Source organism: Passer montanus, unplaced genomic scaffold, assembly GCF_014805655.1.
Source record: "Passer montanus isolate IOZ18808 unplaced genomic scaffold, ASM1480565v1 scaffold2, whole genome shotgun sequence".
NCBI classification, from domain to species: domain Eukaryota; kingdom Metazoa; phylum Chordata; class Aves; order Passeriformes; family Passeridae; genus Passer; species Passer montanus.
Window position 1 is genome coordinate 5,891,729 of NW_024366591.1, and position 27,238 is coordinate 5,918,966.

At 37.0% G+C, this 27,238-nt stretch overlaps 1 protein-coding gene across 4 annotated transcripts in view; it reads left to right on the forward strand.

Moving 5' to 3' along the window:
- SMOC2 (SPARC related modular calcium binding 2) overlaps positions 1-26,806 on the forward strand; it is a 140,512-nt gene extending 113,706 nt beyond the window's left edge. Inside the window, exons 10-13 of one of the 4 annotated variants that reach the window (XM_039707716.1) lie at positions 18,620-18,722; positions 19,616-19,890; positions 22,234-22,274; positions 24,975-26,806. In XM_039707716.1, coding sequence (XP_039563650.1) covers positions 18,620-18,722; positions 19,616-19,890; positions 22,234-22,274; positions 24,975-24,998 — 443 coding nt within the window. In that variant the 3' untranslated portion in view covers positions 24,999-26,806. Of the gene's footprint in view, positions 1-18,619; positions 18,723-19,615; positions 19,891-22,230; positions 22,275-24,974 lie in introns of all 4 variants that reach the window. The other 3 variants (XM_039707718.1, XM_039707715.1, XM_039707717.1) reach the window with 3 other exon arrangements.
- The last annotated feature ends 432 nt before the right edge of the window (positions 26,807-27,238 follow it).

The following is a 27,238-nucleotide window of genomic DNA, read 5'->3' on the forward strand; positions in this document are numbered from 1 at the left end:
AGACAGTGACTTTTTGAAATGCAGACTTACAAGGCTAGGGCTTGTGAAAAATTAAGCCAGTGCAAGCCTTCCCACTTACTAACATTTTGAATAACTTAATGTGTAATCCAGTAATAACATCAGTCATTACTCAGCTGAATAATGACTGAAAGTGTCACGCAATAAGCCTAATTTACTTGTCAAGCAAAATGAGCAAGATGTAGTCAAAAATGTTGACATTGATCTCACATCATTAAGTATATTTTTATGAATAAAATATTTTTGTTTTAGCCTCCAAAAGGCTTTTTTGTGTAACTGCCTGCAAAAGGGCAAAAAATTTCTTCCCCAAGGGCTTTCAGTTGTGGAGGCCTAGAAGTTGTATTCAATCAAGGAATAACATTGCAGATTTAAAAACACTGAAAACAATTAATTACTTTGAAAGAAATAATTACCTTTTTTGCTTCTTTTGAGAAAAAGGCTGTCTCTGATAATCAGAGAGTCCATTCAATGCTCCTGTTTTCTAAATACCAGCATAGCTTATCTGAGACTAGCAGAACTGATCACCAGTAGAAGAGTGTTGCACATCTCACTGAGGCTGACTGTATTTTACAAAGTAAAATACCATTACTGAACATAGTTTCTGATTGAGGCTCAAAAGTAACGCCAGGTTTTGTTGTCCTCATCATAGCAGATCAAAGACATGATAAATTTCACATTATTTGTCTTGGTAAAGAAGTGCTGTAACTTTGGTGCAGCCACAGATAGAGGATGTCATAACTGTTGTTGTTAATATGGAGAACCTGCAACCAGAGATGAGCTTGGAAAGACACTGTGCTTAGTGTTGTTAATTATTTGCATCACAGCAGTTTATAGTGTTCTATATACTGTGTATACCAGTGTTCTGGGCACTGCACAAATACAGAATAACAGAATGATGACTGGAAAATTTGCAGTCGAGCTGATTGCAAAGCCACTTGGACAATGGGTGGACAGATGCCATCAGCTGGAGAGGCAGTGAAAGTTCCTGCCAATTCCTCAAAGTGCTTCAGTCTGCCAGCATGTGTCACCTTCATTTCACAGTGGCTGAGCTTAAGCCAGCTGGCTTTCCTCCAGGTCCTTCTTCGCATCAGGTATTTAGCCTGCAGAGAATGCATTTTTCTGGGCTCAGTGAGGAGATGTAGAATAAATGCTCTTGTTCACAGGGATGACATTTATATTATACTATCTCAGTGTTTTTCAAATAGATGGTGTAATTCCTTGGTTATGTACAGTTTATAGGCCTCCACAACTGAGAGCCCTCAAGAAATGACCCCATACAAACATCTGGGAATTCTTTCAAAGGATTCAGAATGCTTCACAAGGTTCAGAAACTTGCTTCTCTTTAGCTCAGCAGGAGTGCTACTGTTCACAGACTTCTGATGTTAGCATATGGCAAAAATCCATGAATAATTTTGGGAAATAAATCTATATTTGTGGAGTTCTTGAATTTGCTTGCTATCTAGAAATGTTTTCTGGTAAAAGGTTTTTTTTCTCTGTAAGTCATCCACAAGGATCTCATTGTAAATATTCCTGAAGTACAATCCATGACCTGCTGAACCCTGATCCTGCAAATACTTACTTGTGATTAGTTCACAATAATCACAATAAAAATCAAAGAAACTTTTACATGTGGTTGTAAAGTTAAGCCCAGGCATAAGTGTCAGTAGGACAAAGGTTTAGGTTGTTCCATAACCTTGATATTCTATGTGCTATGTAGTCGATTGTTAAATGAGACACAGACAGTCAGAACCAGTGCAAAGTCAGGGGTTTTCAGTCCCAGGATATTACTCCTGTTCTCTAACTGGAGAGTTATAGAATGCAAGTCTTACAAGTCTGAGGTTTGGGTTCTTTGAGTACATAATCCAGATTTGTTGGTAGCAGTCCAATTTGAAATTAGCTTTGGAATACAGTTCAATGTAAAGCAAAGGTCGTTGAATCAAATTAAGAAACAGAGTGAATATTCATCCGCTTTTTTTATGGCCTCTTAATCACTACAGACCCCTCTGTGCTGTGAATTTATAATGGGGAAAACTACTGATAAGCAAATTCCTAGGCTTTTTAGCCAGACACAGTTATAATGGAAAATGTCTACTAGAGCTGAGCAGCAGATTTGTTTGCAAAAAATAAACCCAGAGTTTGAAAAATTCACCTGGCTCACTGAGGAGAAAAGCAGAATCTTGGAATAGCTGTTGAGTAGTATATTCAGCTACATAGTTAGGTAGTAGTAGTAGTACTAGTTATCTACAGTATTTTGTCTACTATACATCTGGTGGTGAAAAGAATAGACAGCTATGGATAAATATGGATTTAACTCATAAATTGCATTTGACATTTGGCTCTACAATCTCGCATGCTATTATTGCTGTGTCTCTCATTTTCATCAAGCAGGAAGGCATCATAAAGAACTCCATTATTTTTGCACCTATGTGTTCATTTAAATATAATCATCAATCATTTATAAGGAACGTACATTTATGTATGCTGGAAATATCCATATCGTAATTTCAGTTCAGAGACGTAATATTTAAATGGCCACAAAACAGTATCTCTGAACCACTGAAAATAAAAGATTGTTGTTTTTTCATTAGGATATTTAACACATATTTCTACCGTTGGAAATTTTTCAGTATATCTGGTGCTTGTCCTTTAGGCTTTAAATGCAGAAAGTTGATTTGGAGCTATTTAGAGAAGGATTTTATTAGTGAGAATTTTTGTCTCTCTCTGAGATCTGCATAGCTGAATTCACACTATCCAAGAGAGAGCACGAAGTATACAAAAATATTCCTAATAAAATGTTATTAAACTCTCTGAAATATTTCTACAAGAAAGTTTTGGATTCTTTTTTCCCAAAATAACATGTACTTGTACAGGGTTTAAGAAGGTGCATTGGAATATAGTAATTTCTTCTGGTGCTTTTTTTGGGGTTATGTGTGCTAGTAATTTCATCACACAGGAATAATGTGTTTCTGATTTATATAGATTAGAAGTGTTTATATGATAAGTAACATAGCCCTAAATTTAAATCTGTATTTAAACTAAAATTCACATTTACAGAGATCCTCTTATGCGTCTCAACTCACACTCCAAGGAAAGGATCATAAACAAGTTCTACTTACAAATGTATTCCGTATATGTTCTCAGTAGTTTTCTCATGTTTTTAAATGAATCAAAGCCATTCTGCAAGCTGTATCTTATCTCTGCTGTTTGTAATGAATTACTGTGATACACCTTAGAGAAAGACATTGCAGTTTTACTTAGCCTTGTTCAAGTTGAATCTACTATGCAAATATAAGAATAGTGATTTTGCTATGAGAAATTTGAAATTCATTGTGTCATTTTATTGAGAACAGAAAAAGTAAGTACATATTTTGCCAATATTTTCAATAGTTGATATCATCCAGATGACTATATAGATAACTTCTTGAAAGAAGGTTTGCAATTGTATGCTTGGCAGTTACTTGCTCTAAAGAAGAATTTTAGTTTATTTAATCTCTGAAACTGTTGTGCAAATTCTGCTTCTAATTCATTACTTGGAATTGAAAATAGTCTCACTGTAACAAGTTCTCTTAGGTTGTAAAATGGTATAAAGGAAACCAATAACTAGGACAGGATACCTACAAGGGCTCACAAAAGAGACCTCTGATACTAGTATTTTTTTTTTGCTTTTTATTTCACAGAAGGAAAGAACGAGTGAGATTCAGTAGCAAGTGTGATTAGAAGGTTTAAGGAGTGTCAGTATTTCAACCCAAATATCTCTTGTGAATACTGACATCCCGGGGAGGGATGCTGGGACCTGGAGGGAAAATTTCACATCCTCTTCTCTCCAAATGTTTGAGTCGACATTCATTCTTCTGCCACAGCTCTCCTACTCTGGTGCAAGACAGCTCAAACTCCAGACTCTGGTGGGGCTGCAGGACATGGGGCTGGGATGACACCATCTGTGTGCACAACTGTGTCAAGATGAGTTGAGACTCCCATGCTCCTTGCACGCGTGCCAGCTTTCCATGAGTCTGGGCTGGGGGTGAGATGTGATGAATGAGCTCTTTTTGTATTTTCCTGTCAGTGAGACTTAGGAGGGGTTTTGAACTATTTCCCTACCAGAAGTGGGATGGGCTGTTCTGACCAGCCTGTTTTTCCTGTAGGCACATGTATGTGCCTGCATTTTTTTGGCTAGAGCTTGTTCTGTGACATATTCCTCTGAGGAAGAAGAATTACTCTCTACTGTGTCAGTGAGCTCAACAGCCTCAGGTGGTATTGGGTTCACTACATGTACAATGTGACTCCTTGAGCATACCCACACTCTCCACCTCCCAGTGATTTCTGTGTGCCTGAAAGCTACCGAGTGGTAGGTTACCAGGTACAGCACTAGAAATGTCCACATTTTTCAGCATTTTGCTCTGCACACTTGTCTTTCAGATCTGTCATGCAGACCTATTAAAAAATTGGAGTATATTTAAGCATGAGAGAGCATTTTATTTTACAGCTGTTAAAACTGTGTCTCAGCATCTTTTGTCTTAGAAAAGCAGGAAGGTTGCTTCTGAAAAAAATGTGATTGATGCATTGTATGCTATATATATATATATATCAAAAGACTACTTTCTTTACAGAACAAGAGATTTTTTTACAGCTGGCAAGTCAGGACACAGTTAATTAGGAAGTCTTGGTAAATATCTCCCTTCCTCCTTAGTAGTTCAGTTGGATCCAAGTTTTCTTATCAGCTTTGTGCAAAGCATAGTTGATCATAATTGGGACACCAGCTGGACTGTAGAAGTTAGGGTCATCTAAACTTCATAAACAGCACCAACAGGGAGTTCATGCTCTAGGTGTTACTGACATTTCCATATCAATTTGAACCAAAGTAATGAATAAAAATAATTAATATTAGATATACAATCCTAGTGTCAAATTTTGAAAGGAATAATTATTCTCTGAACTTAGTCTTGTTCCTACTGAATCAAAGGATTATATAAAAATACTTTGTCCTCTGAATTCCTTAAGTTTTACTATTTTTTTCATGAAACTTTCCTACTGCAAACCAGGCTAATTTTTTTTTTTTTTTTTTTTTTGCAAACACTGAAATGCCAAAATGCCAATCTGTTGTGAGCTGTTTGAAATCATGTTTTCTATTTCAACTGTCCACTTGCTTGGACACAATGCTGATTTCATCCTTTGTCTGCTGTGTTTATTTTTCCATTGTTCCTCCTTCTTGACTAAAAAATGAAGGCAAACAGAGCCACAACATCTGTGTCTCACATGTTTACAAGTCCATTTCATTAGGTCTATGGGCTGTCCAAGATTTATGTGTAGCATTTTTCACTAGGTGTAATTGTCAATAGGAGAAGTTTAATCTAATAGGGATTACAAAAACAAAAACAAAAAGATCACTTACTTGAACTACCTGTAAAAAAAATTAATTTCTTTAAACAGGTATTTTGATCCCTGCATTAACAGGGTACACAATTCTCTGGAGCCAAGCTCATGGTTCCAGGCATGCATCACAATGTTATTGCAAACTTGGCAAATAAATCGAGGGAAGAGATTAATGTGAAGTGTGGTGGCTGGACATGTAAGGGACAGGAATTGGGCTTTAATTTAGAGTTCCCTGTATGGCTTGGTAAAAAAGAAGGCACACTGCTGTGGTGCTGGCATTTCTGATGTTTAGAAAAACAGGGCTTGCTGTTCATCATGAGTTGTTTTTACTTTTGAAGTTCATTAATTTCCCTGACATATGCAAGTGGCTTGGTTAAAGTAGGGTTATTTGGGAAAGCAAGGTTCTTCTGGGAGAGTGAAAACTCTAGGGTTTATTCTACAGTGAAACCTTGTTTTGTCAAATTCCTTAGCTGCTTGAGATTTAAGCTTGGAGGCTTGGCTGAGCATTCAAGTGAATGCTTTGTTGTTGCTAGTTTTCTTGTTCATATCTGACTGTGGTACATCTTGCAGACAGGCTTCACTTGATAGTCACTTTGTGTGGAAAGCAGTGAGGGAAGGAAGAATGTGAATAGATATAAACTGCTCTGATTCTTTACAATCCACCCAAGGAACTGCCCAGGAAGCAGGTCAGAAAACTGGTTTGATGTGAAAGGAGAGGCATGAATTTCTTATCATAAAACTATTACCTGAATGAGTCTATTAAACCTGAACTCTTCATATGAAATCAAATGTGGTTGTCTGGAGGAGGAGTGAAAAAAACCAGACCCGTTGGATCTTACTCTAATTGCCACTATATAAGTGAAATACAAAAGGTGATCTCATTGTGGGGTACAGTGAATGTCTTGATGCTGAAGATTATCCTTTTTCTACAATGAATTTCAGAAGGTGTCCAACTGGGCAGAAAGAGAAGGGTACCTTCTATGCCTTATATCTTAGATGGAATTCATAGGTTGGTTAATAGGAAAAGAGTACGTTTTTTAAAAAAAGTATTTCTTTACAAATTAATTTTATAATTTTTTATTAAAGTTAGTATTCATACCATGTGCACAAGCTCAAATCAAGCTCCCTCCACAGATTTTTTTACCTCAGATGTTTACCTTCAGAACTCTTGCTTAGTAACATTTGTAATTTGGAGACAGGTAGGAATTAATTGGGTTAATTTTCTTGTTGCCAACCCAAAATTTGTACTTCAACAGCAAAAGACTAATTCCCCAAGCCCAAGTTTTCTTCTTAGTGATTTATCTCTGTTTACAGATAAAGCAGAACATTGTAATACAGGGCTGATAAAGTGAGGACATTCTATACTCATAATATGTTCAGTAGAGTCAACAGATAAATGCCTGTCATAAAAGGAGAGCAACTAATTCTTAAAATGGGCTTTGATAGCTAGGCATTTATATTCTTCTTCATTGTTTCCCTGTAACCATTTCCAAATGTATCAGCATAATTAATTGAATCTCTCAAATACTTGAGAGATAGAAAGTGATGCTTTTCACGCAGAAAAAACAGAAAACAGATTAAATAAAGTTCACTAGAAATTATTGTAAAATTTTAATTTGAAACTCCCACCCTTTCCCCTTGTTTTGACAGATGTTTTTATCTTCAAATGTTCATTAAATTCATAGATCAAATAGATTCTGCTCCATCTGAACAACCCAAGATGCACTTGTTATTACAGGCAAGCCTAGATGCTTTACTAAGTTGAGTCATCAAGTTTGTTGATATTTTTGAAGGTACTGTGTGAGAACCCCATGTTCCCTTTCTATTCAAAATTTGGTCAATTACATGAAACCTTTCTCATGAAAATGAAAAAAAAAGTGACAAACTAAGGTTATGCTCTGTGTTGTGAATAAAAATTGTCAGGTTGAGTTAGAACAACTGAAGTACCCTATGCTCTTTGTTGCCTCTATAAATAATTTTTTCTTTTTTTTTTCCCCCGCCCACTCTTTTCCATGACATCTGAGTATTTGATTCCCTATTTTTCCCAGTGTGCTCTGAATTCAACTTTATACCACTGGACATTGTATTGTCTACTCTTTTAATGTGCTCTAAGTGAAATACTTAAATTGAATAATAATGAAGCAGAAATGCTCAGTTTTAAATTGAATGGATTGAAAGTTAGAAAATAAAATCCAACAGACTTAATGTGTTTTTATATCGAACAACAGGCTTCTCTTTCATATTTTCTGAAAAAAGGTTATAAGCAGTGGCTTATAATATATAAGAATGATAAAGTCCTGCTTAAGCATCCGTTCACACAATTCTGTTGTTTGGTGAGGCAACAAGCTTCAAGACCAAAACATGCAAGGCAAAAAACCTTTTTACTGGGAATGTGATTCTTCAGACTATGAAGTGCAGTGCCTTTGTCCAGCAAAGTACTGAAGCCCATGCTTTTCTTTAAGCTTGTGAATTCATTTGATCTAGTGAGAAGACTCTGTTGACCCACTTGCCAGGCTTTTTTGGAAGATGCTGGCTGCATTTCTTTATGCCATGCAGGATGAAGTCCTGACTTAAAGAACATGCTGTCCAGTTCTGATGTTATTGTTATTCTGCTGAAGAAAATGTTTTAATGCAGCAATAGGAATGGCTTCTGACATTTTCTTTGTTCAGAGGGTTTGCTTACAGCAAAAGGAACCCTTCTGTGGACGCACAATAGCTTGATGATTAGAGTACTCAGCTGAAGAGGAAAGAACATAAGTTCAAATACTTGATCCAAACCAGACAGAGCAGGGAATTGAACCTAACTCTCTAGTGTCAGAGATTAGGGTATTCCACTGGGATAACAACAAGCCAGGTTTCAGCTCCCTACTCTGTCTGGTTTGGATCACGGAGTTGAGCCTCAGTCTCCTCCATCTCAGTTGCGTGCCCTCATCACCAAACTATCTGGCCAAGGTGGGATAGGGTGTTTTGCTCTTTAAAAAAGCTCATTTTGCACCAGAGTAAAATATAAACTACCAATCCTTACTATTTTCACATGATGGAATTGTTGTTTTCTGGCCAGGCTGAGAGAGAGCTACTTCATGGTCACATACTGAGAGCGCCAGAAGCAACAGGAAGGTACAAAACCCTTATGACCCTGCAAATACAGCTAAAGATGTAGAGATTCAGCCATGTTATCCACATGGCTTTGGCAGAAGCAGAGAAAATAAAACCACCAGAAGCCAGTTCATGTGAACACCAGAGCTATCTCAGTGAATCAGTTTTGTTTGGAGGAGAATGGGAGAGGAAGATTAATATTTTTTCAGTGTTGTTGGAGGTGTCTGTGTAAGTGCGCAGCCTGCGAGTTTCCTTGGAACTTCAAGCAGCTTTTTTCTCCACTGGTTTCCATGTCCCTCTTCTCTCCCTTGATTTTCTACCTGGTTCTCTCCAATTTCCATGCTTTTCTCCACCTTTCACTGCCCTTACCATATATTCATGTCCTTTCCACAAAAATTGTTCTGGCTTAAGCTCTGGTGTTTGCGATGACACACATAATTGAAGCTCGTAAAATCCTCTTCAAATGTAATTATATCAGTTGATACAAATGGATAGGTTGTACTTGTTTGCCTTTTTCTTGTAATCCACACATACACATTGAATTTGTTAATCTAATCCTAGGCATTTTTAAAGGTTTAAGTAGTTGGGGGTTTCCTTTCTTCTCATTAGATTCTCTTTTTTGCCTCCCAGTTTTAACCAGCAGTAGAACACCAAGTGATTTTTGACAATCTAGCATGTAAACCCTTTTATAGGGCTTGTTTACCTTAGTCATGAGAAGTTCATAGACTGAAAGTCTGCATGTGTTGGAATTTGCAGTATTGGGTATGTGTAGGTATGGAGCATGGACTTCTAGTTTGAATAAGAGTTTTTTACATTCGTTCACTTGTAATGGAGAATGAGCACTGCATACTACATCAGCATTAGAATATGTGTATTTATACCAAGGAATTATTTCCAGTAGAGTTAGAATGGAAATGCGGGGTGTATGAGTACAGACTGATTATTTCAGTTGCCTTCACCAACAGGCAAGTGCTGTAGCAAAATGCATGGCTGAAAGCCAAGTTAGTATGCACACCCAAGAAGGACTCCATTTTGTAGGGTGTGAGCATTTGGGATGTTGCTGTTGTACACTCAGACTGAATTTTCCTCTATCCCCTTCAATACCCAGGGCACAAAGTTTTAAAGCAATGTCTTGTTTCCACCTCTCTCCATTCACTCAGCAGCACAGAGTAAGACACCTGAGAACCTCGCTTGTGTGTTTCTATTGCTGCGTTATCAACAAATGAGATTCCATGGCCTGCTCCGGAAACTGTACACACACACTGCTGTAACTGTCTACACAGACTCAGTCTTGCAGCATTCCATGCCATGTCAGCCTGTGTATAAAATGGGGTCGTGTTTGTTTGTAGACCATGCCTGATGTCTGGAGGGGATGATATGATTTTTCCTATAGAGTCCCATAGTCAATAAGCCTGCCTGGTTTTCACATTTCAATAACGTCTCTCCTCAGCCCTTTCACATATTACATGTTAGTACCAAGAGTCAGTTGACTCGGCAGATCCTGGTTGGCATGACAGCTTCATGACAGCTGCTGAAGCTGACAGGGTGGGCTTCTGCACAAACACAAGGAAATCCTGTCCTTGACATGGCTGCAGGATATCCTTAGTTGAGTACCTGACTGAATGCTGGACATGCACAAGGGAAACACTGTACCCAATGAAACTCACAGTGTAGTGGTTCAGTGAGGAAAGTGTCCTCATAATCCTTAATGGAGTGTTATCATGGAATTGGTTCTTCCTGCTGTAAAGCGACCCAAGGCATTTTGTAATCAAACGGCACACTGTAAACTGTTTTACATGAAGTCAGCTGCATTGCATCTTTCCTGGCAGACACTTTAGAACCATAATTACATTAATCTCCATCCTAAATTTGCTCCATTGTGCTTCTGTCATTGCAGGATCTCTTCTACCAAGTAGAATGTGTTCATTTCCTCAGTGCTTACTGTAAATTGCAAATTAAGGGTGACATCGTTAAGTCTCAATTGCCTGCTTTTTGTGGGATTAAATCCAGGTCATCATTACTTGAGCATTTAGTTTATTATTGTTTAATGAGGTACACAGTACTACATTTGACTTGGAGGATCTTTTCCAAACAGAGGTGCAAAGAAAGTTGGTTTGAAAACCTGCTGTAGCTACAGAGACCTCTGTCAACCCTGAAGAAGTGAGTTGGGTAATATTAAATTAGGAGTGGACCATCATCTTTAATTTAAATAAATAATGTCTAATTATTGAAGCCTGGACCTAGTCAATGTGTCATAATATGCCCACCTCCTTCAGCAAGACCAAGGGGCATATCATTTTTGTGTAATTTTACACCTTGTAAGAGTTCCATATTGAGGATTTGTAAGTTGTATTTATGTTTTTTGTATTAGTCATCTTACAGCTTTTTGTCTAGCAAAGGATGAGCCAGTGAGATTTGAAATGATGTTTGCAGAGGAAATCTATCATGTTTAATGGAAAGTGTCCAGAAAGGTAACACGACTGTGGATGCCAAATTAAAAACTGCATAAAAAGAAGGGGAAATTTTTGTGATGCCAGGTTTCCTAGGACTGTTTCATTCCATAGTGTTCAAGTAATGCTTTAGTGGTACTTGCTGACTCTTGTTTCACTTTGGTTACTTCCAGGATTTCCATTTTATAAAACTCTTTTAATCACTGCTGTAAGAATCCATTCTGATTCAGTATATAGATAATGTTCCAAAAAATAGCCATGCCTGCCTGCTATTAATTCTAGCCTTCCTCTGTATAGGATATCTAGTCTCTAAATCTGTCACTTGCCAATTATGGAAGGGAGGGAGAAAAAAGTAATCAGGTAAAACTAGTGAATATTTGTCTCTTAATGCAAATTCAGTACTCACAGGTATAAGCAAAATAAAGCAAGGGTAAAGACTGATATTTTACATAACTGCTTGCAGGATTGCTGGAGCTTCTTCCTCCTTTCTGCTCCTCCCTTCCCCATCTTTTTTTTCCATCTCATTCTCTACCATCCAACAACATGCTTTGGGCCCTGGTAATACTGACTTAGTTTTGCTTTTGGTGTTTCTGCCACTGCTTTTATTTCCAGATTCAAGAGACGCCAAGTCACTGCTTCTGTGAAATACTCCATTTGTGTGCCACAGGTTGGTGTTGCTCTGTACCATCTCTATTTGTTCTTTTTTAAAAACAAAAAAAAACCAAAACAAAAAAACCCAAAACCAAAACAAAACAACCCCAACCCCCAAAACAAGGAATGCACAGTGTTTCAAAGGTCTATTTGAAAAGATCCATCATGTACAAAAAGGTATCTTTAAGGAGCTCTATTCTTCCATCTCCATCCATCCTGAGTTATGTACACATGAGAATCACACACAGGCATGAAGGTTCTACTCTGTGCACGGGGACTCTTAAAAATTGTTCTAATAGGAATGTGTGCTGCTGGCCCAACAACTCTAAATTTCCTTCTTCCTATTTAATGACCACTGGTTCTTAGAGTGTGAATAACAACCTTTTTTATGGCTTTAGATGATAGTGGGTGCTTTGAGGATTTTCAGCTTATGCTTCCAGTGGTAAAAGTCTCAGTAAGAGACAGCCAGAAAAGTTAAAATCAACATCAGTTTGTAGAAAAGGCTGTTTTTCATGAAGGTTTCCAAGAAGTAGGCTGCTTAGATGAATTAAGTAATGTAAAAAACATCCCCACTAAGTCAAGTCCCCACAGTTCAATTTTTCCATCAAGAGACCAAAATTATGCACCTTATTTCTGAGGTCACTTCCATAATTACAACAACATACATTCTTTGTAATAGCTTTTCCTTTTTAATGGATATTTAAATGGAGGTAATTAAATATTTTTTCTTTCATACCCTTCTCCTGAGACAAAAGATAACAACATGATGAAAATACAAGTAATGGGAAGTAATAAATGTCTACTAAAAATAACTGCATTTTTACTCCTTAAGCAATAGTGATTGCTAATTGTTAAGACACTTAGAGTGATAATGGGGAGATTCAGATGCCTATCATACTATATAAAACTGGATATTTCAGTTTAATAAGCTATTCTTAAAAGTGTTACTGCAGTCAGCAGTACTGGCTGTTTATCTCAAGTCCAGGCAGTCATGACATATGGTATATAAAGCGGAAGTATAACGTTTTGAAAACTAGATCTAGTTGCTTTTCTCTTCCAAAAAAAGGTATTTTTGGATGCCTTTCTGATTTTTAAACACTTCTCTCTGTGTCCTAATCAATGGGATGATTGACTTCTGTCACTGCGCCAACACTTCAGGGAAACGCGTTGTATTTCTTCTGCTGGAGCTCGACCCACATGGCTGCATTGCAGGCTGTGCTCAACCTGAGGGGATGAGCCTCTAAAGGCTACAAGTTGGTGCTGGCACAGGGACTGTGAACCTAAATGCTCAGAATGTCACATCCTTCTCAGTATACTGAGATATCTTTGGCCTCCAAAAGAGAAGTAAGTACTGTAGGCGTTGACTGCCAAATAGAAGTATCAGTTTTCTTGCATCCAATCAAGCAGCAAAGAAGCACAACTCCTTATGATCTGAAATTTTAGATGTTTTTCCTATTTGCAGTCAAACCTAGAAAAGTAAAGGTCTACAAGAGAATGTTTAAGATTGACAAATAAGATCCAAATACTTTCTCAAGTTTAGCGTTGATTTTTGGCTGGATGGCCTCTGAAAGGATTACCGTGTTTCAACTGATTCATCACTCCGTATTGTCACAGTGACATCTCAGAGCTGTTAGCAGCAAGAAATTCACTTCTCAAAAGCCTTTAAAGGAGGGAAAACAAACATAAAAAGCGCTAATCAGAAGTTAGCATTTCACATTGCCTGTCTTATGATCATCTGATATAATTTTCTTTTTCTTCTTTAGTAGTAATAGTACAGGAACTGAAATAAACGTAATGAACTGTTTTTCCTATCAACAAACGCCCCAGTCTTTGTCACTCAGTTGCCTGCAAAAGCTGCTTATAGGATCTTGTGCTTCTGCTACGAATATTATCCCTTCTTTCTTACACATTTACCCGAAGAATAGGAGAGTAGTTAGGGCCTAAATCTATTTGTAAAATAGAAACATACAGAATTAATCATTACCTGTTTAACACCACTGGTGTTATCTGTCTGGGCTTCCTCAGTTAATAGGGAAGAAGTGAAATATTTTAAGGGAGATTCTCTTCTATTCTAAGGAAAAAAATCCTCAGGTAGTTGGGATGAATGCCTTCTGAATGGGTTCCTTTATACTGAACTTAAATAACTATTGTGGGTGAGACATCTCATTTCAGCAGGCTCAAGTTCAACAAATCCCCCTCAATCTTTGGTATGATATGAATGTCTAGGGTTGAAGGGTAGGGAGAGCATCCTTTGTTAACTCTTTAGTGTGTGTGTGTTCCATGAAATTAGAACAGAAAGATAATTTTAAAATAGTAGCAACAAATTAAACACATGTTATGAACTGAAATCTGCCTCCTGCACTTGTAGAGAAATAATAGTTTTCCTGTATGACATGGAGATCTGGGGCTACAAAACAATGGATCAGTAGCCCCCTACAGCTAATATCCATTGTATTCTCTTTACATATTTTTGAAATTTGGGTATGGACATATGAAAGAAAATTTGTCTCATCTCTGAGCTTAATGCTTTTAAATTGTATGAATATTTAAGAGAAAAAAAAACTATAAAAAATTGTAATACCTGAGAGATGTTAACAAGGAGAGGTAATAATGTCCTCAAGCCTTCAAGGCTACAAAACAAGAGGTAGATAGTTTTTGTCTGTGAGAAGTTATCAGAAGCTGCAATGAGGGAAATACTGAAATGAAATGAGGCATAGAGTCATGGAATCAGAGAATTCTTAATTCTGGAAAAGACTTCTAAGGTCATCAAGTCCATCTGTTAAATTATAAAAACAGTGACTTTGTCAGTGAGACATTATTTGAGACAATGATTTTTAGTAATCAGTAGAGTAACAAATTTCACTTCCCAGGCTCATATTTTAAAGGATGTTGTGGGTTTTTGTTGTTGGGTTTTTTTTGTTGTTTTTTTTTTTGGGTTTTTGGGTTTTTTTGGGTTTTTTTTTGGGAAAGGGAGTCAGGAAGAGCTCAGGAAGTCCTCCAAAAATGAGGAGGCTCCTCAGCATGTCTAGACAATCAAAGAAATAAACTCATGACTGTACATATATGTGTGTATACAATAAACATCCAAGAAAAAATGTTTTTGTTGTATTGTCTATTCTCCCAGGATAACCAATAGCACTGAAAAATTTTGTTAAACTCTTTTCTTCTGTATAGCACTGTTTTTCAGTGAAATCAAAGGTACAAATGAAACATAAATAGTTCTTGTCATTCTGCTTTTTGGCAGATCAAAAACTTACTTGAAATATTTAGAGGTATTTCAGTGGTCATTGTGTCTGAGTGCACTACTAAGTTTTATGTTCATATTAGCAAATAGGGGGAAAAAAAGAAACTTTAGATTTGCTAATTGGAAGTTGTCATGCCTTTAATAACTTGAGTGACTGTCTCAAGACAGTTGCCTCTCTTGTAGGAAGATTAATGTACAATCCCTTTTAAGGTGGTAAATCTTATCTGTTGGATTCCCATTTTTACAAAAATGAACAAAATGCTCTTCTAGCCATGACTTCAGGTATGTTGTAAAAGATAATCTTCTGAGACTGGCAGTAGTAGATTATTATCAGCCAAGCAGGGAGCTCCAAGGCACTAGGGTGCATATTTTAGAATGTTTATGGAAAACCTCCCCACAGATTTAACTTCAAAAATCCATTCTTGGTGCTAAAAGTACTTGTGTGTATAGAGAAAAGTGTATATATGAGAGATATAATGCATAATGATGATTCTCCAATTTCCTTTCTATTATAGCTGAAATGATGTGTTTGTGTATTCCTGTCATGTGTTGTGTGTATTTGTTGGTCTAAGGTTTACTCTGGGTAACACTATCCTTAAAGCAAACACTTCAGTCTATGTTCTGAACCTGTATGTTAACTCCATGTGGTTTCAGCTTCCACCCTTTAACAACAAATTACTATGTATGTAAGCTGTCAAATCCACATAGGACAGGCAGCTGCAGAAGAAGAAACTGAAACCTATAAACCATAGCAAGAAGCATAAGGCTCCCATAGGAGACTAGTCTTTCCCTTTCTGTATTTAGCCCAATAAGAGTGAATTATTCATTACAATCAAGCTAAAGCTCCTCCAGTCTTGCCATCCACAAATTTGTTGAAAATTAAAGCTCAGCATGAAGCCTCCAGAGAATTATCCCGAGTTAGTAACACCTGCAAGGAACAGAGATTTCACTGTGGGGTACATTGCTGTGTGAGTGCCCACACATCAGCAAAACTTATAATTAGGAGAATGTGAATATTTTCTTTGTATTTGACTGATGAGGATTTTGTGGAGTGTCATTTTATGTTAAGTAGTAAAGTTGTGATTTAGTATGTTTCACAGAAACTGATTGTGTTTGTTTTAACAGCATTTTTTGTATTCTATGAGATTTCTATTTCAGCTGTTATTGCAACTTTATGAAATATACATTTAGAAATCTTTCTTATTCTTAGGGAAAATTGCCAGAGAGGCTTTAAACTGTGGAATTTTCTTGCTGTGATTTCTTGTGAATTTAGAAATTGATACTTTCCCCTGCTTAGCTATATCTCATAAAAGGCAAGCTAAGTGAGGATTTTGATCTCTATATCTGTAGCATATGTACAGTCAGCAGCTCCCTGGACAGCAGTGGAAACTACCTAAAGCAGATTTTTGTTTCTTCCAGATGTTTCAGAAATACTTCATAAATAATATTAAATATATTCATAAATAATATGAAAAATTGGTGGAGGTCCTAAATCAAATTAGATATTGACATTACTAACTATCCAAAAAACACCAGAGAAAGAAAAATGTCAAATTGCCTTTGCTCCATGTTGCACTGCATTGTTACATGCTGAGGTCTTATTTTCTGCATTTTCCACAAGTCCTATACCAATTTACAACTTAAGTTTGGAGCAGAATTTAGGCTTCTGGCTGATGTTGGTAATAACAGGTCCAACACAAAATGAATGAAGCTCATAACATTCAAGATAGGCCTCAGACTATCTTGGAGATGTGGAGAGCCTCAGGCAGACTTTTCACCTGTCCTTTGAAGGGAACCAGCTCTGGCCCACAGTGATGTCCTTGCTGCTGAGCTCAGTGGGTTGCTCAGGAACTTAGTTTGTTAGTTTCTTCTTCTAGTACCTGTTTCTGTAAGCATAGAGGTTGTATGTCAGCATACAGGTTGGCATGCTGATACAACTGGATGTGCCTGCTGCACAGGGACTGCCTGCCTCTGCCTGCTCATCTCTGGACAGATGTGCTTTTGTGGCTTGCAAAGTTATGTGACCTCATTTAAATCACAGTGCACAATTTCCTTTCATGGCTGCAATGTCTGAACTTGATTTGACAGCAAACTCTTTGCACTAGAGAATATGCACTGAATGGAACCTTTTGGTACAGTTCTCTGTCCTTCCCTTATTAATATCTTGCTACCCTTCTAACTTTCGTTCCTTACAGAGAAAATTGAAGTGCTTGCCTCACTGAACTCATGCCTCACTGAACTCAGACTTATAGTCATAGGAACTGGATTGTTTGGTTTTGGTTTTTAGGGAGTTTCTTTTAATTTCTTTTTTCTCCTTTTTCCAGTTGTGACAGGAAAAAACCCACAACTGATTAAATACTAATGAGAAAGGGACATATCTAACAGAGTGACAACTGCTTTCATATGTGTACTTTTAGTGCAGCGAAACTTGCCTTAGTGAATTCCTTTTATATACCTTTTACTGAGATAAAATATCCTTGGTGCCAAAGGCAAGGAACTCGTAACTACGTTAATGTGTTAGACAATAATATCTAGTGGGTACTCCTGCTGTACATAATAGCTGAGCTATTCTGACTGCAACACAACTAAGGGCTAATATAACACAGGTTTATTTCCTTGGATCAACATGGGATGTATTAAAAAATAATTTGCTGGGCAAGATGAAGCTTTTCAGGCTCATGTAGTCCTACTGCCTGCTTCAGAGTGTGCTGAGAAATGTAATAAAATACCAAATCTCTATTGACTGACTAATCTTACTTTTCCACTTCAAAGTATTTTCCTTTTTAACTTTAAAACAGAACTACAGTAAGTAGCTTCCAGCACAGAATTGTCTGTGAAAGTCCTGCTGTGGTCTCTAGTTTCAAGCTTGTAAGCTCCATGTCACTGATCATGGATCATCCTATACTTTAACTCAGCTACTCGGAGGGTAAGAGGAAGACCTGATGTTTGGCTCAGGGCTCTAGGGATTAGGAGAGGAAGCAGGTGTATTGTATAAGCAAACCTCCATGTGTCAACATCCATGTGCTTGTCAGAGGAATTTATCTGCACCAGCTGTGCTGCTTGAAGAGGGGATCTTTCAGTATATATTTATCTGACATATTATGTGTCTGAAACATGCTGTCAGTTTCTTTCAGAGAAGAACTTTGTAGCATGGGGAATGTGATTATGAGGATGAGCTAGCGTCACCATAGGCTCTCACTGTATGAACCAAAGCACCAACTAACAGCAACTGATTGGGCTAGGTGCCATGTAGTGCTAGTTAACCCCTGTCCAGGAGGAAAGGGAAGGACACAAGGAATTGGCTGTTGTTTTACAGAGAGGAAAACCAATATACTGAAAATATGTGTGTTGAGAATGCCAGTGGAAAATAAGAGAAGCAAAAGTGGAAATCTGAAATAGGTAATGTGTTGTCAACTTCTAGACTGTTTCTGTCTTGTGTCATGTACAAAATTTTATGCGTTCAGAACAGTTTTTTTTCAAAATGTAACACCCACATTACAGATATCTGAAAGAAGGAAAACTAATGGCCAAAAATTGAATAAAAGGACTAAAGGTATGCAAAACAAATTCACACTTGCTTCAGTTCAAAGGGTTGTTTTCTTATTCCTGCTCTGCTACAGATATATACCTGAATTTAAATGCTTGTCTTTGAATTATGTTATGAACGTGTCCACAATTTATGGAAATTTGTGTACAAGGAGTAATATCTATCTCAAAATCTAAACTATTGTTGTAATCTAAGTGTTGTAAAAACAGGTAACAAGAAAAGAAAAAAAATCTGATTTTCTAGGTTGTCCAGGGGCCAAGAAGAATGAGTTCCTAACAAGTGTTTTGGATGCATTGTCCACAGATATGGTGCACGCCGTCTCTGATCCATCATTGTCTTCCAGCCGGTGGGTTTCAGATCTTTTTGTGTGTCTTTAAAAGGTTTCCGACAGTGGTGAATAGATTGTTGAGGGCTTTGAGGAGCCTGCATAAAGGGTGAATTTCCAAGAACCTATCTAGGAGAGTTTACTTCAAAGTTACCACTGTGAACTATGTTCACTAAACAGAGATACACTTGACAGATGAATTCTCAGCAGCACAACTCGGGGTTTATCTGTAGCTGCTGGTGCAACTGTATATCAGTCTTTGTTCTCCTCTCAAGGCTTTATTTCCTGAATGTGTCCTACCCTTCTGATTCATATTCTTCCTAGTTGCTTGCAAAACAAACCAATGCTAACAGTCACAGGCAGTGTTAAAAATGCTTAAGTGCTGTCAGACTTAGGGCAGCTGCAGGTCAAGTACCTATCTGAGGAGATAGCATTTATTTTTATAGCTTATCCTGTAATTCAATACATTTAGGTGTTGTAGCTCTAAGAGAATCCTTCATGGGTTGTAATTGGAGCTTTGGTATTTGGTAATGCTGATTGTTGAACAACTTCAGTTGGTTACTTTACACATTTAATGCATCTGCTGACTATGAAGCATTCTTTTTCTCTTTTATATTTCTCCCACCTTTTCTCTGATTTAGGAAATTTAGGGAGAAAGCACAGTTTGCAGAATATGATGCTGAGCTCCACAGGGTTTCAGAGAGTACACTAAAAGCAGATTGTAGCCCTTAGTGTAAAATTTAGGGTATTGCTGGTCAAAGTGACAAAAAGAGAGATTCATTACAAGTTAGTGTCCAGTACCAGGGAGTTTTGGATAACAATGGTGATGGCCATCTGAAAGTAATGTAACTATTCTGAAATAAAGGTATTAAATATCAGAATTAAGACTAAATTCTCTTTTTCTCTTGTTCCAGTGTTTCTGAGCCTGATCCAAATCATACTCTGGAAGAGAGAGTCGTCCATTGGTATTTCAAACAGCTAGATAAAAATTCCAGTGGTGATATCGGCAAGAAGGAAATCAAGCCATTTAAGAGATTCCTAAGAAAGAAATCAAAGCCCAAAAAATGTGTCAAGAAGTTTGTGGAATACTGTGATGTGAACAACGATAAGTCCTTGTCAGTTCAAGAACTAATGGGCTGCTTGGGAGTAACAAAAGAAGAAGGTAAAGCAGAAACAAAGAAACGTCATAGTAAGAACCTTTTCTCTCTGTCTTTTTCACTAAATTCTTCAAAGCTTATGAAGCCTGATATTTTTATGTGCCAGAGTTATACAAAATAAAAGAATACACCTGTCTGCAGCAAATGCAGCTGTTCATCCTAACCATTAAATGTATTATGGTAGGAAACCTAAGATATAATAACAATAATAAAAAAGTCAGTTTAGTGTTATTATAGAACTGTGTTCTGAGTGAGTGGAAGTATCACACCTGTGCTTTTTGGATTCCTGGAAGGAAGCACATGGTTGAGCTTTCTAATGAATTCTCATTTGAGAAATGTGGTTTAGAGATGCAAAGAGGAATGTGGTCATCTGCCAAACAGGTGGAATAACAGCTAATACACAGCCACCTTACCTTGCTGCCAAACTGGTAGGAAGGAGAAAAATTAACTACAGAGTATAATAGTACCTGCAGAGTTCAATCACACAATTCCTGAAAATGGGAAAATGGGAATTTTTTTAAAATAGTTCTAAACAGCAGCAGTAGATCCCCATACTTTAAGAAGATGTGGAAGAATGAATATAGGAAAATTGTTTTGTCTGGTACCTTAAAATGAAGCGAGGACAGTGGAACAAAGGTCTCATTGGTTGTATTCAAGTCTAGAAAAGGAATACTGCAGAAAGACAGAAGAGGTCTACGTTTTGCCAATGAAGTAAATTGTCTATGGCTCACAGTAACAGAACTCTCAAAACAAGTATTGATCAAATCCAGAATTTTTTTCCTGTTTTTTTTTTTTTTTTGTGGACCTCATAATGATACCTTCCAATTTTCACTTAGATAATGAAGGTTAAAAAAAACCATATGAAGGTAGATGACTTTTGGTATCTTTATGGTATGAATGAGGAAAGTGAAACAGTTCTGTCTTGCTGCAGCAGGCATTCTTTCTTAGGACTTGTTGTGGGTGAAATTTGGGTCCAAAATCACTACACAGGCAGTAAAGGAAAGCCATAGCAAGACTGAAAACAAACCCCAGGTTTTTTTCAGTAGAAAAACCCCCAAAATATTAGGACAAACTGTCTGTTTTAGAAATGAAAATTGTAAGAGGCATGAAGTCATGTGAAGATCACACACAGATTTGGCTGAAGTAAAAATTGTAACCACCATAACTGAAGTTTTGTAACAGATCTTCTGCAACAAAATCTATTCAATAATGAGAACATTCAACTTTGGAAGGAAAAAAAGTCTGAACATTTTGGCATTGAAAAACTAATGGTATCCAGTTGGAAAAAAGTTCTTAACCAAATCATTGAGCTGCTTTACTAGAAGTACGCAGTTTTAAGGACAAGACAATAAAAATTACTTTTGTTGGAATACCATTATTCTGTTTCACTTACTTGATAATTAAAATTTCCTTTCTGATACTTTCACTTGCACAAATGAAAGCAATTACCACTTCACTGCAGTTAGAGTTACATCTCTAGGAAAATATGAGACTTTTGTCACCTGAGGTGTCAGAGCTGAACTGAGGAAATGGCTCTGTATCATTTTGTGTGAGTCCCACGTTTCTTGTGTGAGAATAATTTGAAGCATTATAAAAACCAGAGAGTTGTAAAGTATGTTTTCTGAAGGGGGTACTAGCTGCTGTAGCATTTTTCAAGGTCCAGTTTTGTTTCCCTAAGTTCCAGTGCAGCTTGTCTGACTCTCAGACTGACATGGAAAACCAAGAGAGCAAGTTCCTCCCTAGTGTTACAAGTAAGCTTGGGAAGATTAATCATCTAGCAAGTTCATTTAGCTTTTTGAGGGTTTATTTTTACATATTTTGTGTACTGTCTTTGAGACTAAGAAATTTTAAAAAACAGTGATAATCCTGTCATTTTGCAAATTAAATGTGAATAACGTTTTTGGTTTGTAGAACTGTTTCTGTGATATCTTCATCTTTTATCTAATTTTTATCTTTTAACTTCTGGTTTGTAAAACTGTTTCTGATATCTTTAATCAAAGTGAATGCTTTCCATACAGTCTGCTTGTCCATGCTTCTTTACTGCCAGGGATAATAGACTATATTTACTACTAAAGATTTAGTAAGTTTGAAATGCTCAACCTGGACTATATACAATCTCCTAAGCAAATGTGACATGTTAACTGGCAAGAGATGTTGTTGTTCAATTTTCATATGACTCCTTGACATAAGCAATACCTGTATTAAGGAAAAAAAAAGTAGCTGTGTCAATGAAAGATCTGAAATATTTTATCTCATTTATTGAAAGCTGTGTACTTACCCTGCTCTAAAAAATAGCTTTTCAGAATGAGGGCTTCAGTTCTTGAGGATAACTTGCAAATCATATTTATAATGCTTTCTTTTCCTTCCTTTAGCAGCCCCTAGAACCAACACTGAGAGCACTTCATCCAGCAGGCAGGTGAGTACTGAGGAAAGCAAGATCTCCATTTCTGCCTCTCCTGGCTGAATTTCTTGGGGTTTTCGCAGTCATCATTGCAGCTTCAAACTGCTTTAATCTGCTATTCTGCAGAGTTGCCAGAAAAATGTACAACAACATCGCAATTAATAATTTTTAACTTAAGTTCTATGTATGGAAAGCTAAATCCATACAGGTGCAGAGTAAATGTGCATAATTTGCAAAGTGGATTAGACTAGCATGTAGAAGCTCCTAGGAAAGTGTAAGTTGACATATAGGACATATATGATAATTTGATGAGTGTAATTGAGCCCTCTTGAGTCTTCTGCATTCCTGAATGACAGCATTCCCATGCACTTTTAAATATGTACTGCTTCATCTTCATTTAACTTTAGCTGAATTCTGTCAATTTTCCTTTGTGTTGCACTATGAACACAAACTAACATTTATTGAAATTAACAAAGCCATTCATTTCTCATGCCCTGTGAAAATCTATACATTTCAGAAACCCCACTGCATTATTATATGGTGGCTTAAAACAGCTTTTAAAATCTTAGTGCAATGAAAAGAGCTGTCACTTTCAAATGCCTTTGCTGGCTGAGCAAAATATGCTGAAGAACTTGGATTTGCATCAGTCTGCTAATCTGCGATTAAACTAAAATTGCAGAATGATTGGAGAAAATAAAATGTCAAGTGCCCTGCCAGCATAATACATGATTTTTTTTTTTTTTGGATCAGTTTTCTGCAAAGACTTGATCTTGTTTTTCAAAACAGCACCATTGTATATCATCAGTGGAGGTTGGGCTACTCAAGCTGTTCAGAGCTGCAAAAGGCACAAAAGCAGAGTTTTTTAAATGAAGGAAAGGTGCACTTTGAGAAGGGGGGACTCCAATGAAAGTCCAGAAAAATAGGCTAAAAAAAAAGTGGGGTTTAATTTGTATGTGTCTATTTCTATAACCATTTATCCTAAAGAAATTTTTTCTGGACAATATAATTATACCTTCCTAGTACTTCTACATGGTCTTGAGGGAGGACTGGTGAGTCTAGTGGTTTGAATGGTCTAGCAAAAGAGTCATCTTCACACTATTCTTATACCTCACTATTGTATTAGTTAGAGGACTTAAATTATTTATGCCTACAAAAGCGTCAGTAAATGATGAAATGGTTTAAAAATTATTCATGTAACTCTATTATAAGAACAGCTCAGGTAATGCTGCAGCTATGAAAATGGGAATTTGGCTAAAAACACCCCAAAACCCTAGTTGTGATAAATGTCTTCCCATCTATCATAAAGGTAGATTAATTTGTTGGAAACTGAGCCCCAGGTCAACCTACCCACAAGCCAAGAGAAATCTTCCTCTCAAAGTTGCTTGTTGATTTGTTCTCTTTTTTCATCTCTGCTTTGTTTGATGTTAGGTTTGCACTTTCTAAGGCAAGCTCAACATTGGTTGTGGTTTTTACCAGAGATGTCCTACATACCTTTGATGAAATATAAAATATTCTCACAGCTACAGTAATGTGATAAGTTTGTTTGTTTAAGCAAGTGTTTGTGGTCTTAATTTTTCAGGTTTTCCCCACAAATCACTTACACTTAAACAAGACAGCTTGAAAACAATCATCCTTTCAGAAGACCAGAGCATTCAGAGGGGTTATTTTAATTATATAATGGCAATTACTGGCACACATGCATTGCACTTGAAGCATGACAAGCCCTCTCCCCTTTCTTGTAATCTGATACTGACATGTGGAATTGGAAATAAAAATATCCTTAGAACATCTATGCTTTTCAATTTTGTCCAATATTTTTGCTGACTCAGCACCAATTATTTTAAGAGCTATTGTTGACTAATGATAACCTTACATTAAGGCTGGCTAAGAAAACCATCTGTTGGCAGTTTCATACTTGAACAATACATGGCTTCAAATGCACAAGGTGGTTTTCATCACAGAAGTTCTCACTTGAAAGGAAGCTACTGAAAAGTGTAGAAGCTGCTCAAAGGAAACCACCCATCTCAGAAGGCCTGATCAGATTTGTACCAGTCAGGAGGGGTTTGCATACACTCAAAAGCTTACTCTCCGCTAATTTATTACTTAGCAGTGGTTTAGTTAAATATATGCCTATGTGTGCTTCAGCACATATTTTTTTCCCATTTGTTGGAAAAACAGCTTAATGAAAGAAAGCAGAGAAACACACACTAATATGCTAGGTGAGGCACAGCTGTAGTTGCTCTAAAAGAGGTCAAATAGGCCTCAGGTAGTGGCCAGGTACATTTTCCTTGCTCAGCTCCACCCTGTCCAACAAACATGCACATAAATGCCCACACAATTTCAGTGCTGCTTTTTGCAGCCTAGCAAAAAAATTGTAAGGAAGCCACAGATTGTTTGTGAGACTTCAGCCAGCAGCCAGTTCCTTATACATCACATGCCATAGGAGGTGTATTGAACCAGGGGCGGTCGCTAAAACTCTGTTTGACAGATGGAGTTAAAGGGCCATAGGTAAGTAGTCAAGATATTGCTCATACCCATGCTCATAGATCCCGTGAAGAACTACAGGGCAGGAATTTTTATATTCCCTGTATATATTTATGCAGAACTCTCTTTTGATAGTGGCATATGGGTACCGCTGAAAAATAGAGATAGTATTTTATGCTGGACTAATTGAAACCATCATTAATAATGCAAATTTTTCTAACTTCCTTTCAGCAAGTTTCGAAGAAGCAAGGGTGAACACCTTACTAATCCAAGGCAGATCTCTTTGACATGTGGGAGATTTCCTCACCAAAAGGCAATAAAAACAACTGTAGTATTTGCACTTTGTACTTAAAAATGTAAATTCACTTTGTAGAAATGAAATATTTAAACAAACTTTTTTTTTGATCTGTGAAAAAGTAATGGCTAGTTTTGAAAAATTATCACATACAATGTATGTGTATTCTTTTGTTGTCTGAAATATGTAAAACACGTTGGAGATGTAAAAGTTTGCATTAAAACCATTTTTAAAAAAATAACTTTTTGGCAAACAGTAGCACAGAAACCTGATTCTATGTATTTTAGGTTTCAGTAGTATGCTTTATTTTTCTTAATGCTGTCATTTAAGTAGAGTTATGCTTAAAAATCTACTGTATTCTCAGTTTTGTCCAAGAAGTGTTGAATGTTTCAGGTTTGCAGGACTGAGAGAATTGTGTAAATTGCAGTTTACTTGGTTTTGCATTTTTTTACTGAACAGATATTTCATTGGTGGAAATATTTTATTTCATTTTGTTTTTATTTTAATTATTAAGCTTTCCAAATATCATACAATGAGAATACAACCACTAATGGATTCAAAACCAGTTATTCTACTTGGGATGCTTATAGAACAATGTATCCTTTTATCAATTTTTGAAGTGCCTTTATTACTAAGTTTTGGTAGAATTTTTCTCCTGTTTGCTTTCACTTGGGTTAACACAAACCAAAAACGAGTATGGTAGATTGTAGTGTCACTCCAGTCTGGTTCAGCCTGGGCCTTAAAAGCATGTTTCCATGGTCAGTGCAAAGCAGTAGCAGAGTTTGTATGGGTCAGAATTGTAAACCTTTCTATTGTGACAGGGAAGGATAAGTCTTTTTTCTCTATACCTGGCTACTCTTATCAACCCTTTGGCTTGCCTGGGGGCCCAATAGAGGAGGGGCTATTCACATTACCCCTGCCTGAAGCTTTTGTTTTGCTGACTATAGAAACTTCTTAAAAGTTTTCATACTTTCTCGATCATTTTTTCCCCCAATTTTTTTTATATGTGTGTCTGAGGGGAATAAGAACTTCTGGATGTGACTCTAAAGCAGGGGACCCAAATGAAAAAAAGTTTTTCTCTTGAACAACTGTGACTTAGAGGCAGCTGGGTTGATTGATGAAGTGGTAGAAGGACTACTGGCATCTAGGGACTGACATGAGAAGGCAGGAATGTAGAAGCAAGCAGTGATTTCATTATGGTTTGTTTGAATAATGTGTAGGATCTGACATGTGACCAGCTATTCTTAATAGCACCCTGCTTGAGTTTGTACCTGGAAAAGCTTTTTGTGTATCAAAAGGTGTCATTTCAATTCCTGCATATTCTAAAGTAAAAGGAAACACTGCATACAATGGAATTGTATCCCAGAAATTTTGTACTCTAAGCTCTGGCAACAGGAGAAACCAAGGCACCTGTGTGTTATCTTGTGTTTTTGTTTTAAAAAGTATTTTTTATTCTTTTATAATGTTAAACTTTGAAATTAATCTTCTTTATAGATTAAAGATTAGTATGTTATCAAACTATGCTGGTGACTTTTCTTTTGCAACACAGAGAGACTTGTTTGGAAGTAGATACACACACTGATGATTTCACCACTGCTTTGAGTTTACAAGAAACCTCATGACCTCACATTGTGTCTGTCTACTTGCCTTTATTGAATTCTCTTTAAAGATCATTCATGTCTTAGTCATACCATTGCTTCCTTGAATTCTCCGTATAACTTCAGCCTGGTCTCTTGCTTCTTCTCAGCAAAGTGGAATGGGGCATAGATAGAGATGACACCTTTTCCCCTCCATGTGAGTGTGAGCTGCAGGGCAGCTTTCAGCCTCACTGGAAGCAATGAGGAGAGAGACACAATCCCTCAGAATTCACAATGCCTGGTTAGTCGTCACAGTATGGTCAGTAGCAGCATTTTGTAAGAAGCATTTAATTCCATCACTTTGGCCTTTGGAGACAGTATAAATGTAAGCTGCCAAGTATTTTGTCATGTCCATGGTTTGAAAATGCACCCCATTTAAACTGAGAGGTTGTGTAGAGAGGCAGATTTGGACTAGCAACGTGAATATATAATGAGTAGCCTTAAACAGTGGTGGAAGTGCAGGTAAATGCTAAAGGTGTTTTTAGGCAGCCAAAGACTTCTACAACAGAGAGTCATTTAATAACTCTACAACAACTGAAACATGAGGTGTTTCTCTTTGTATA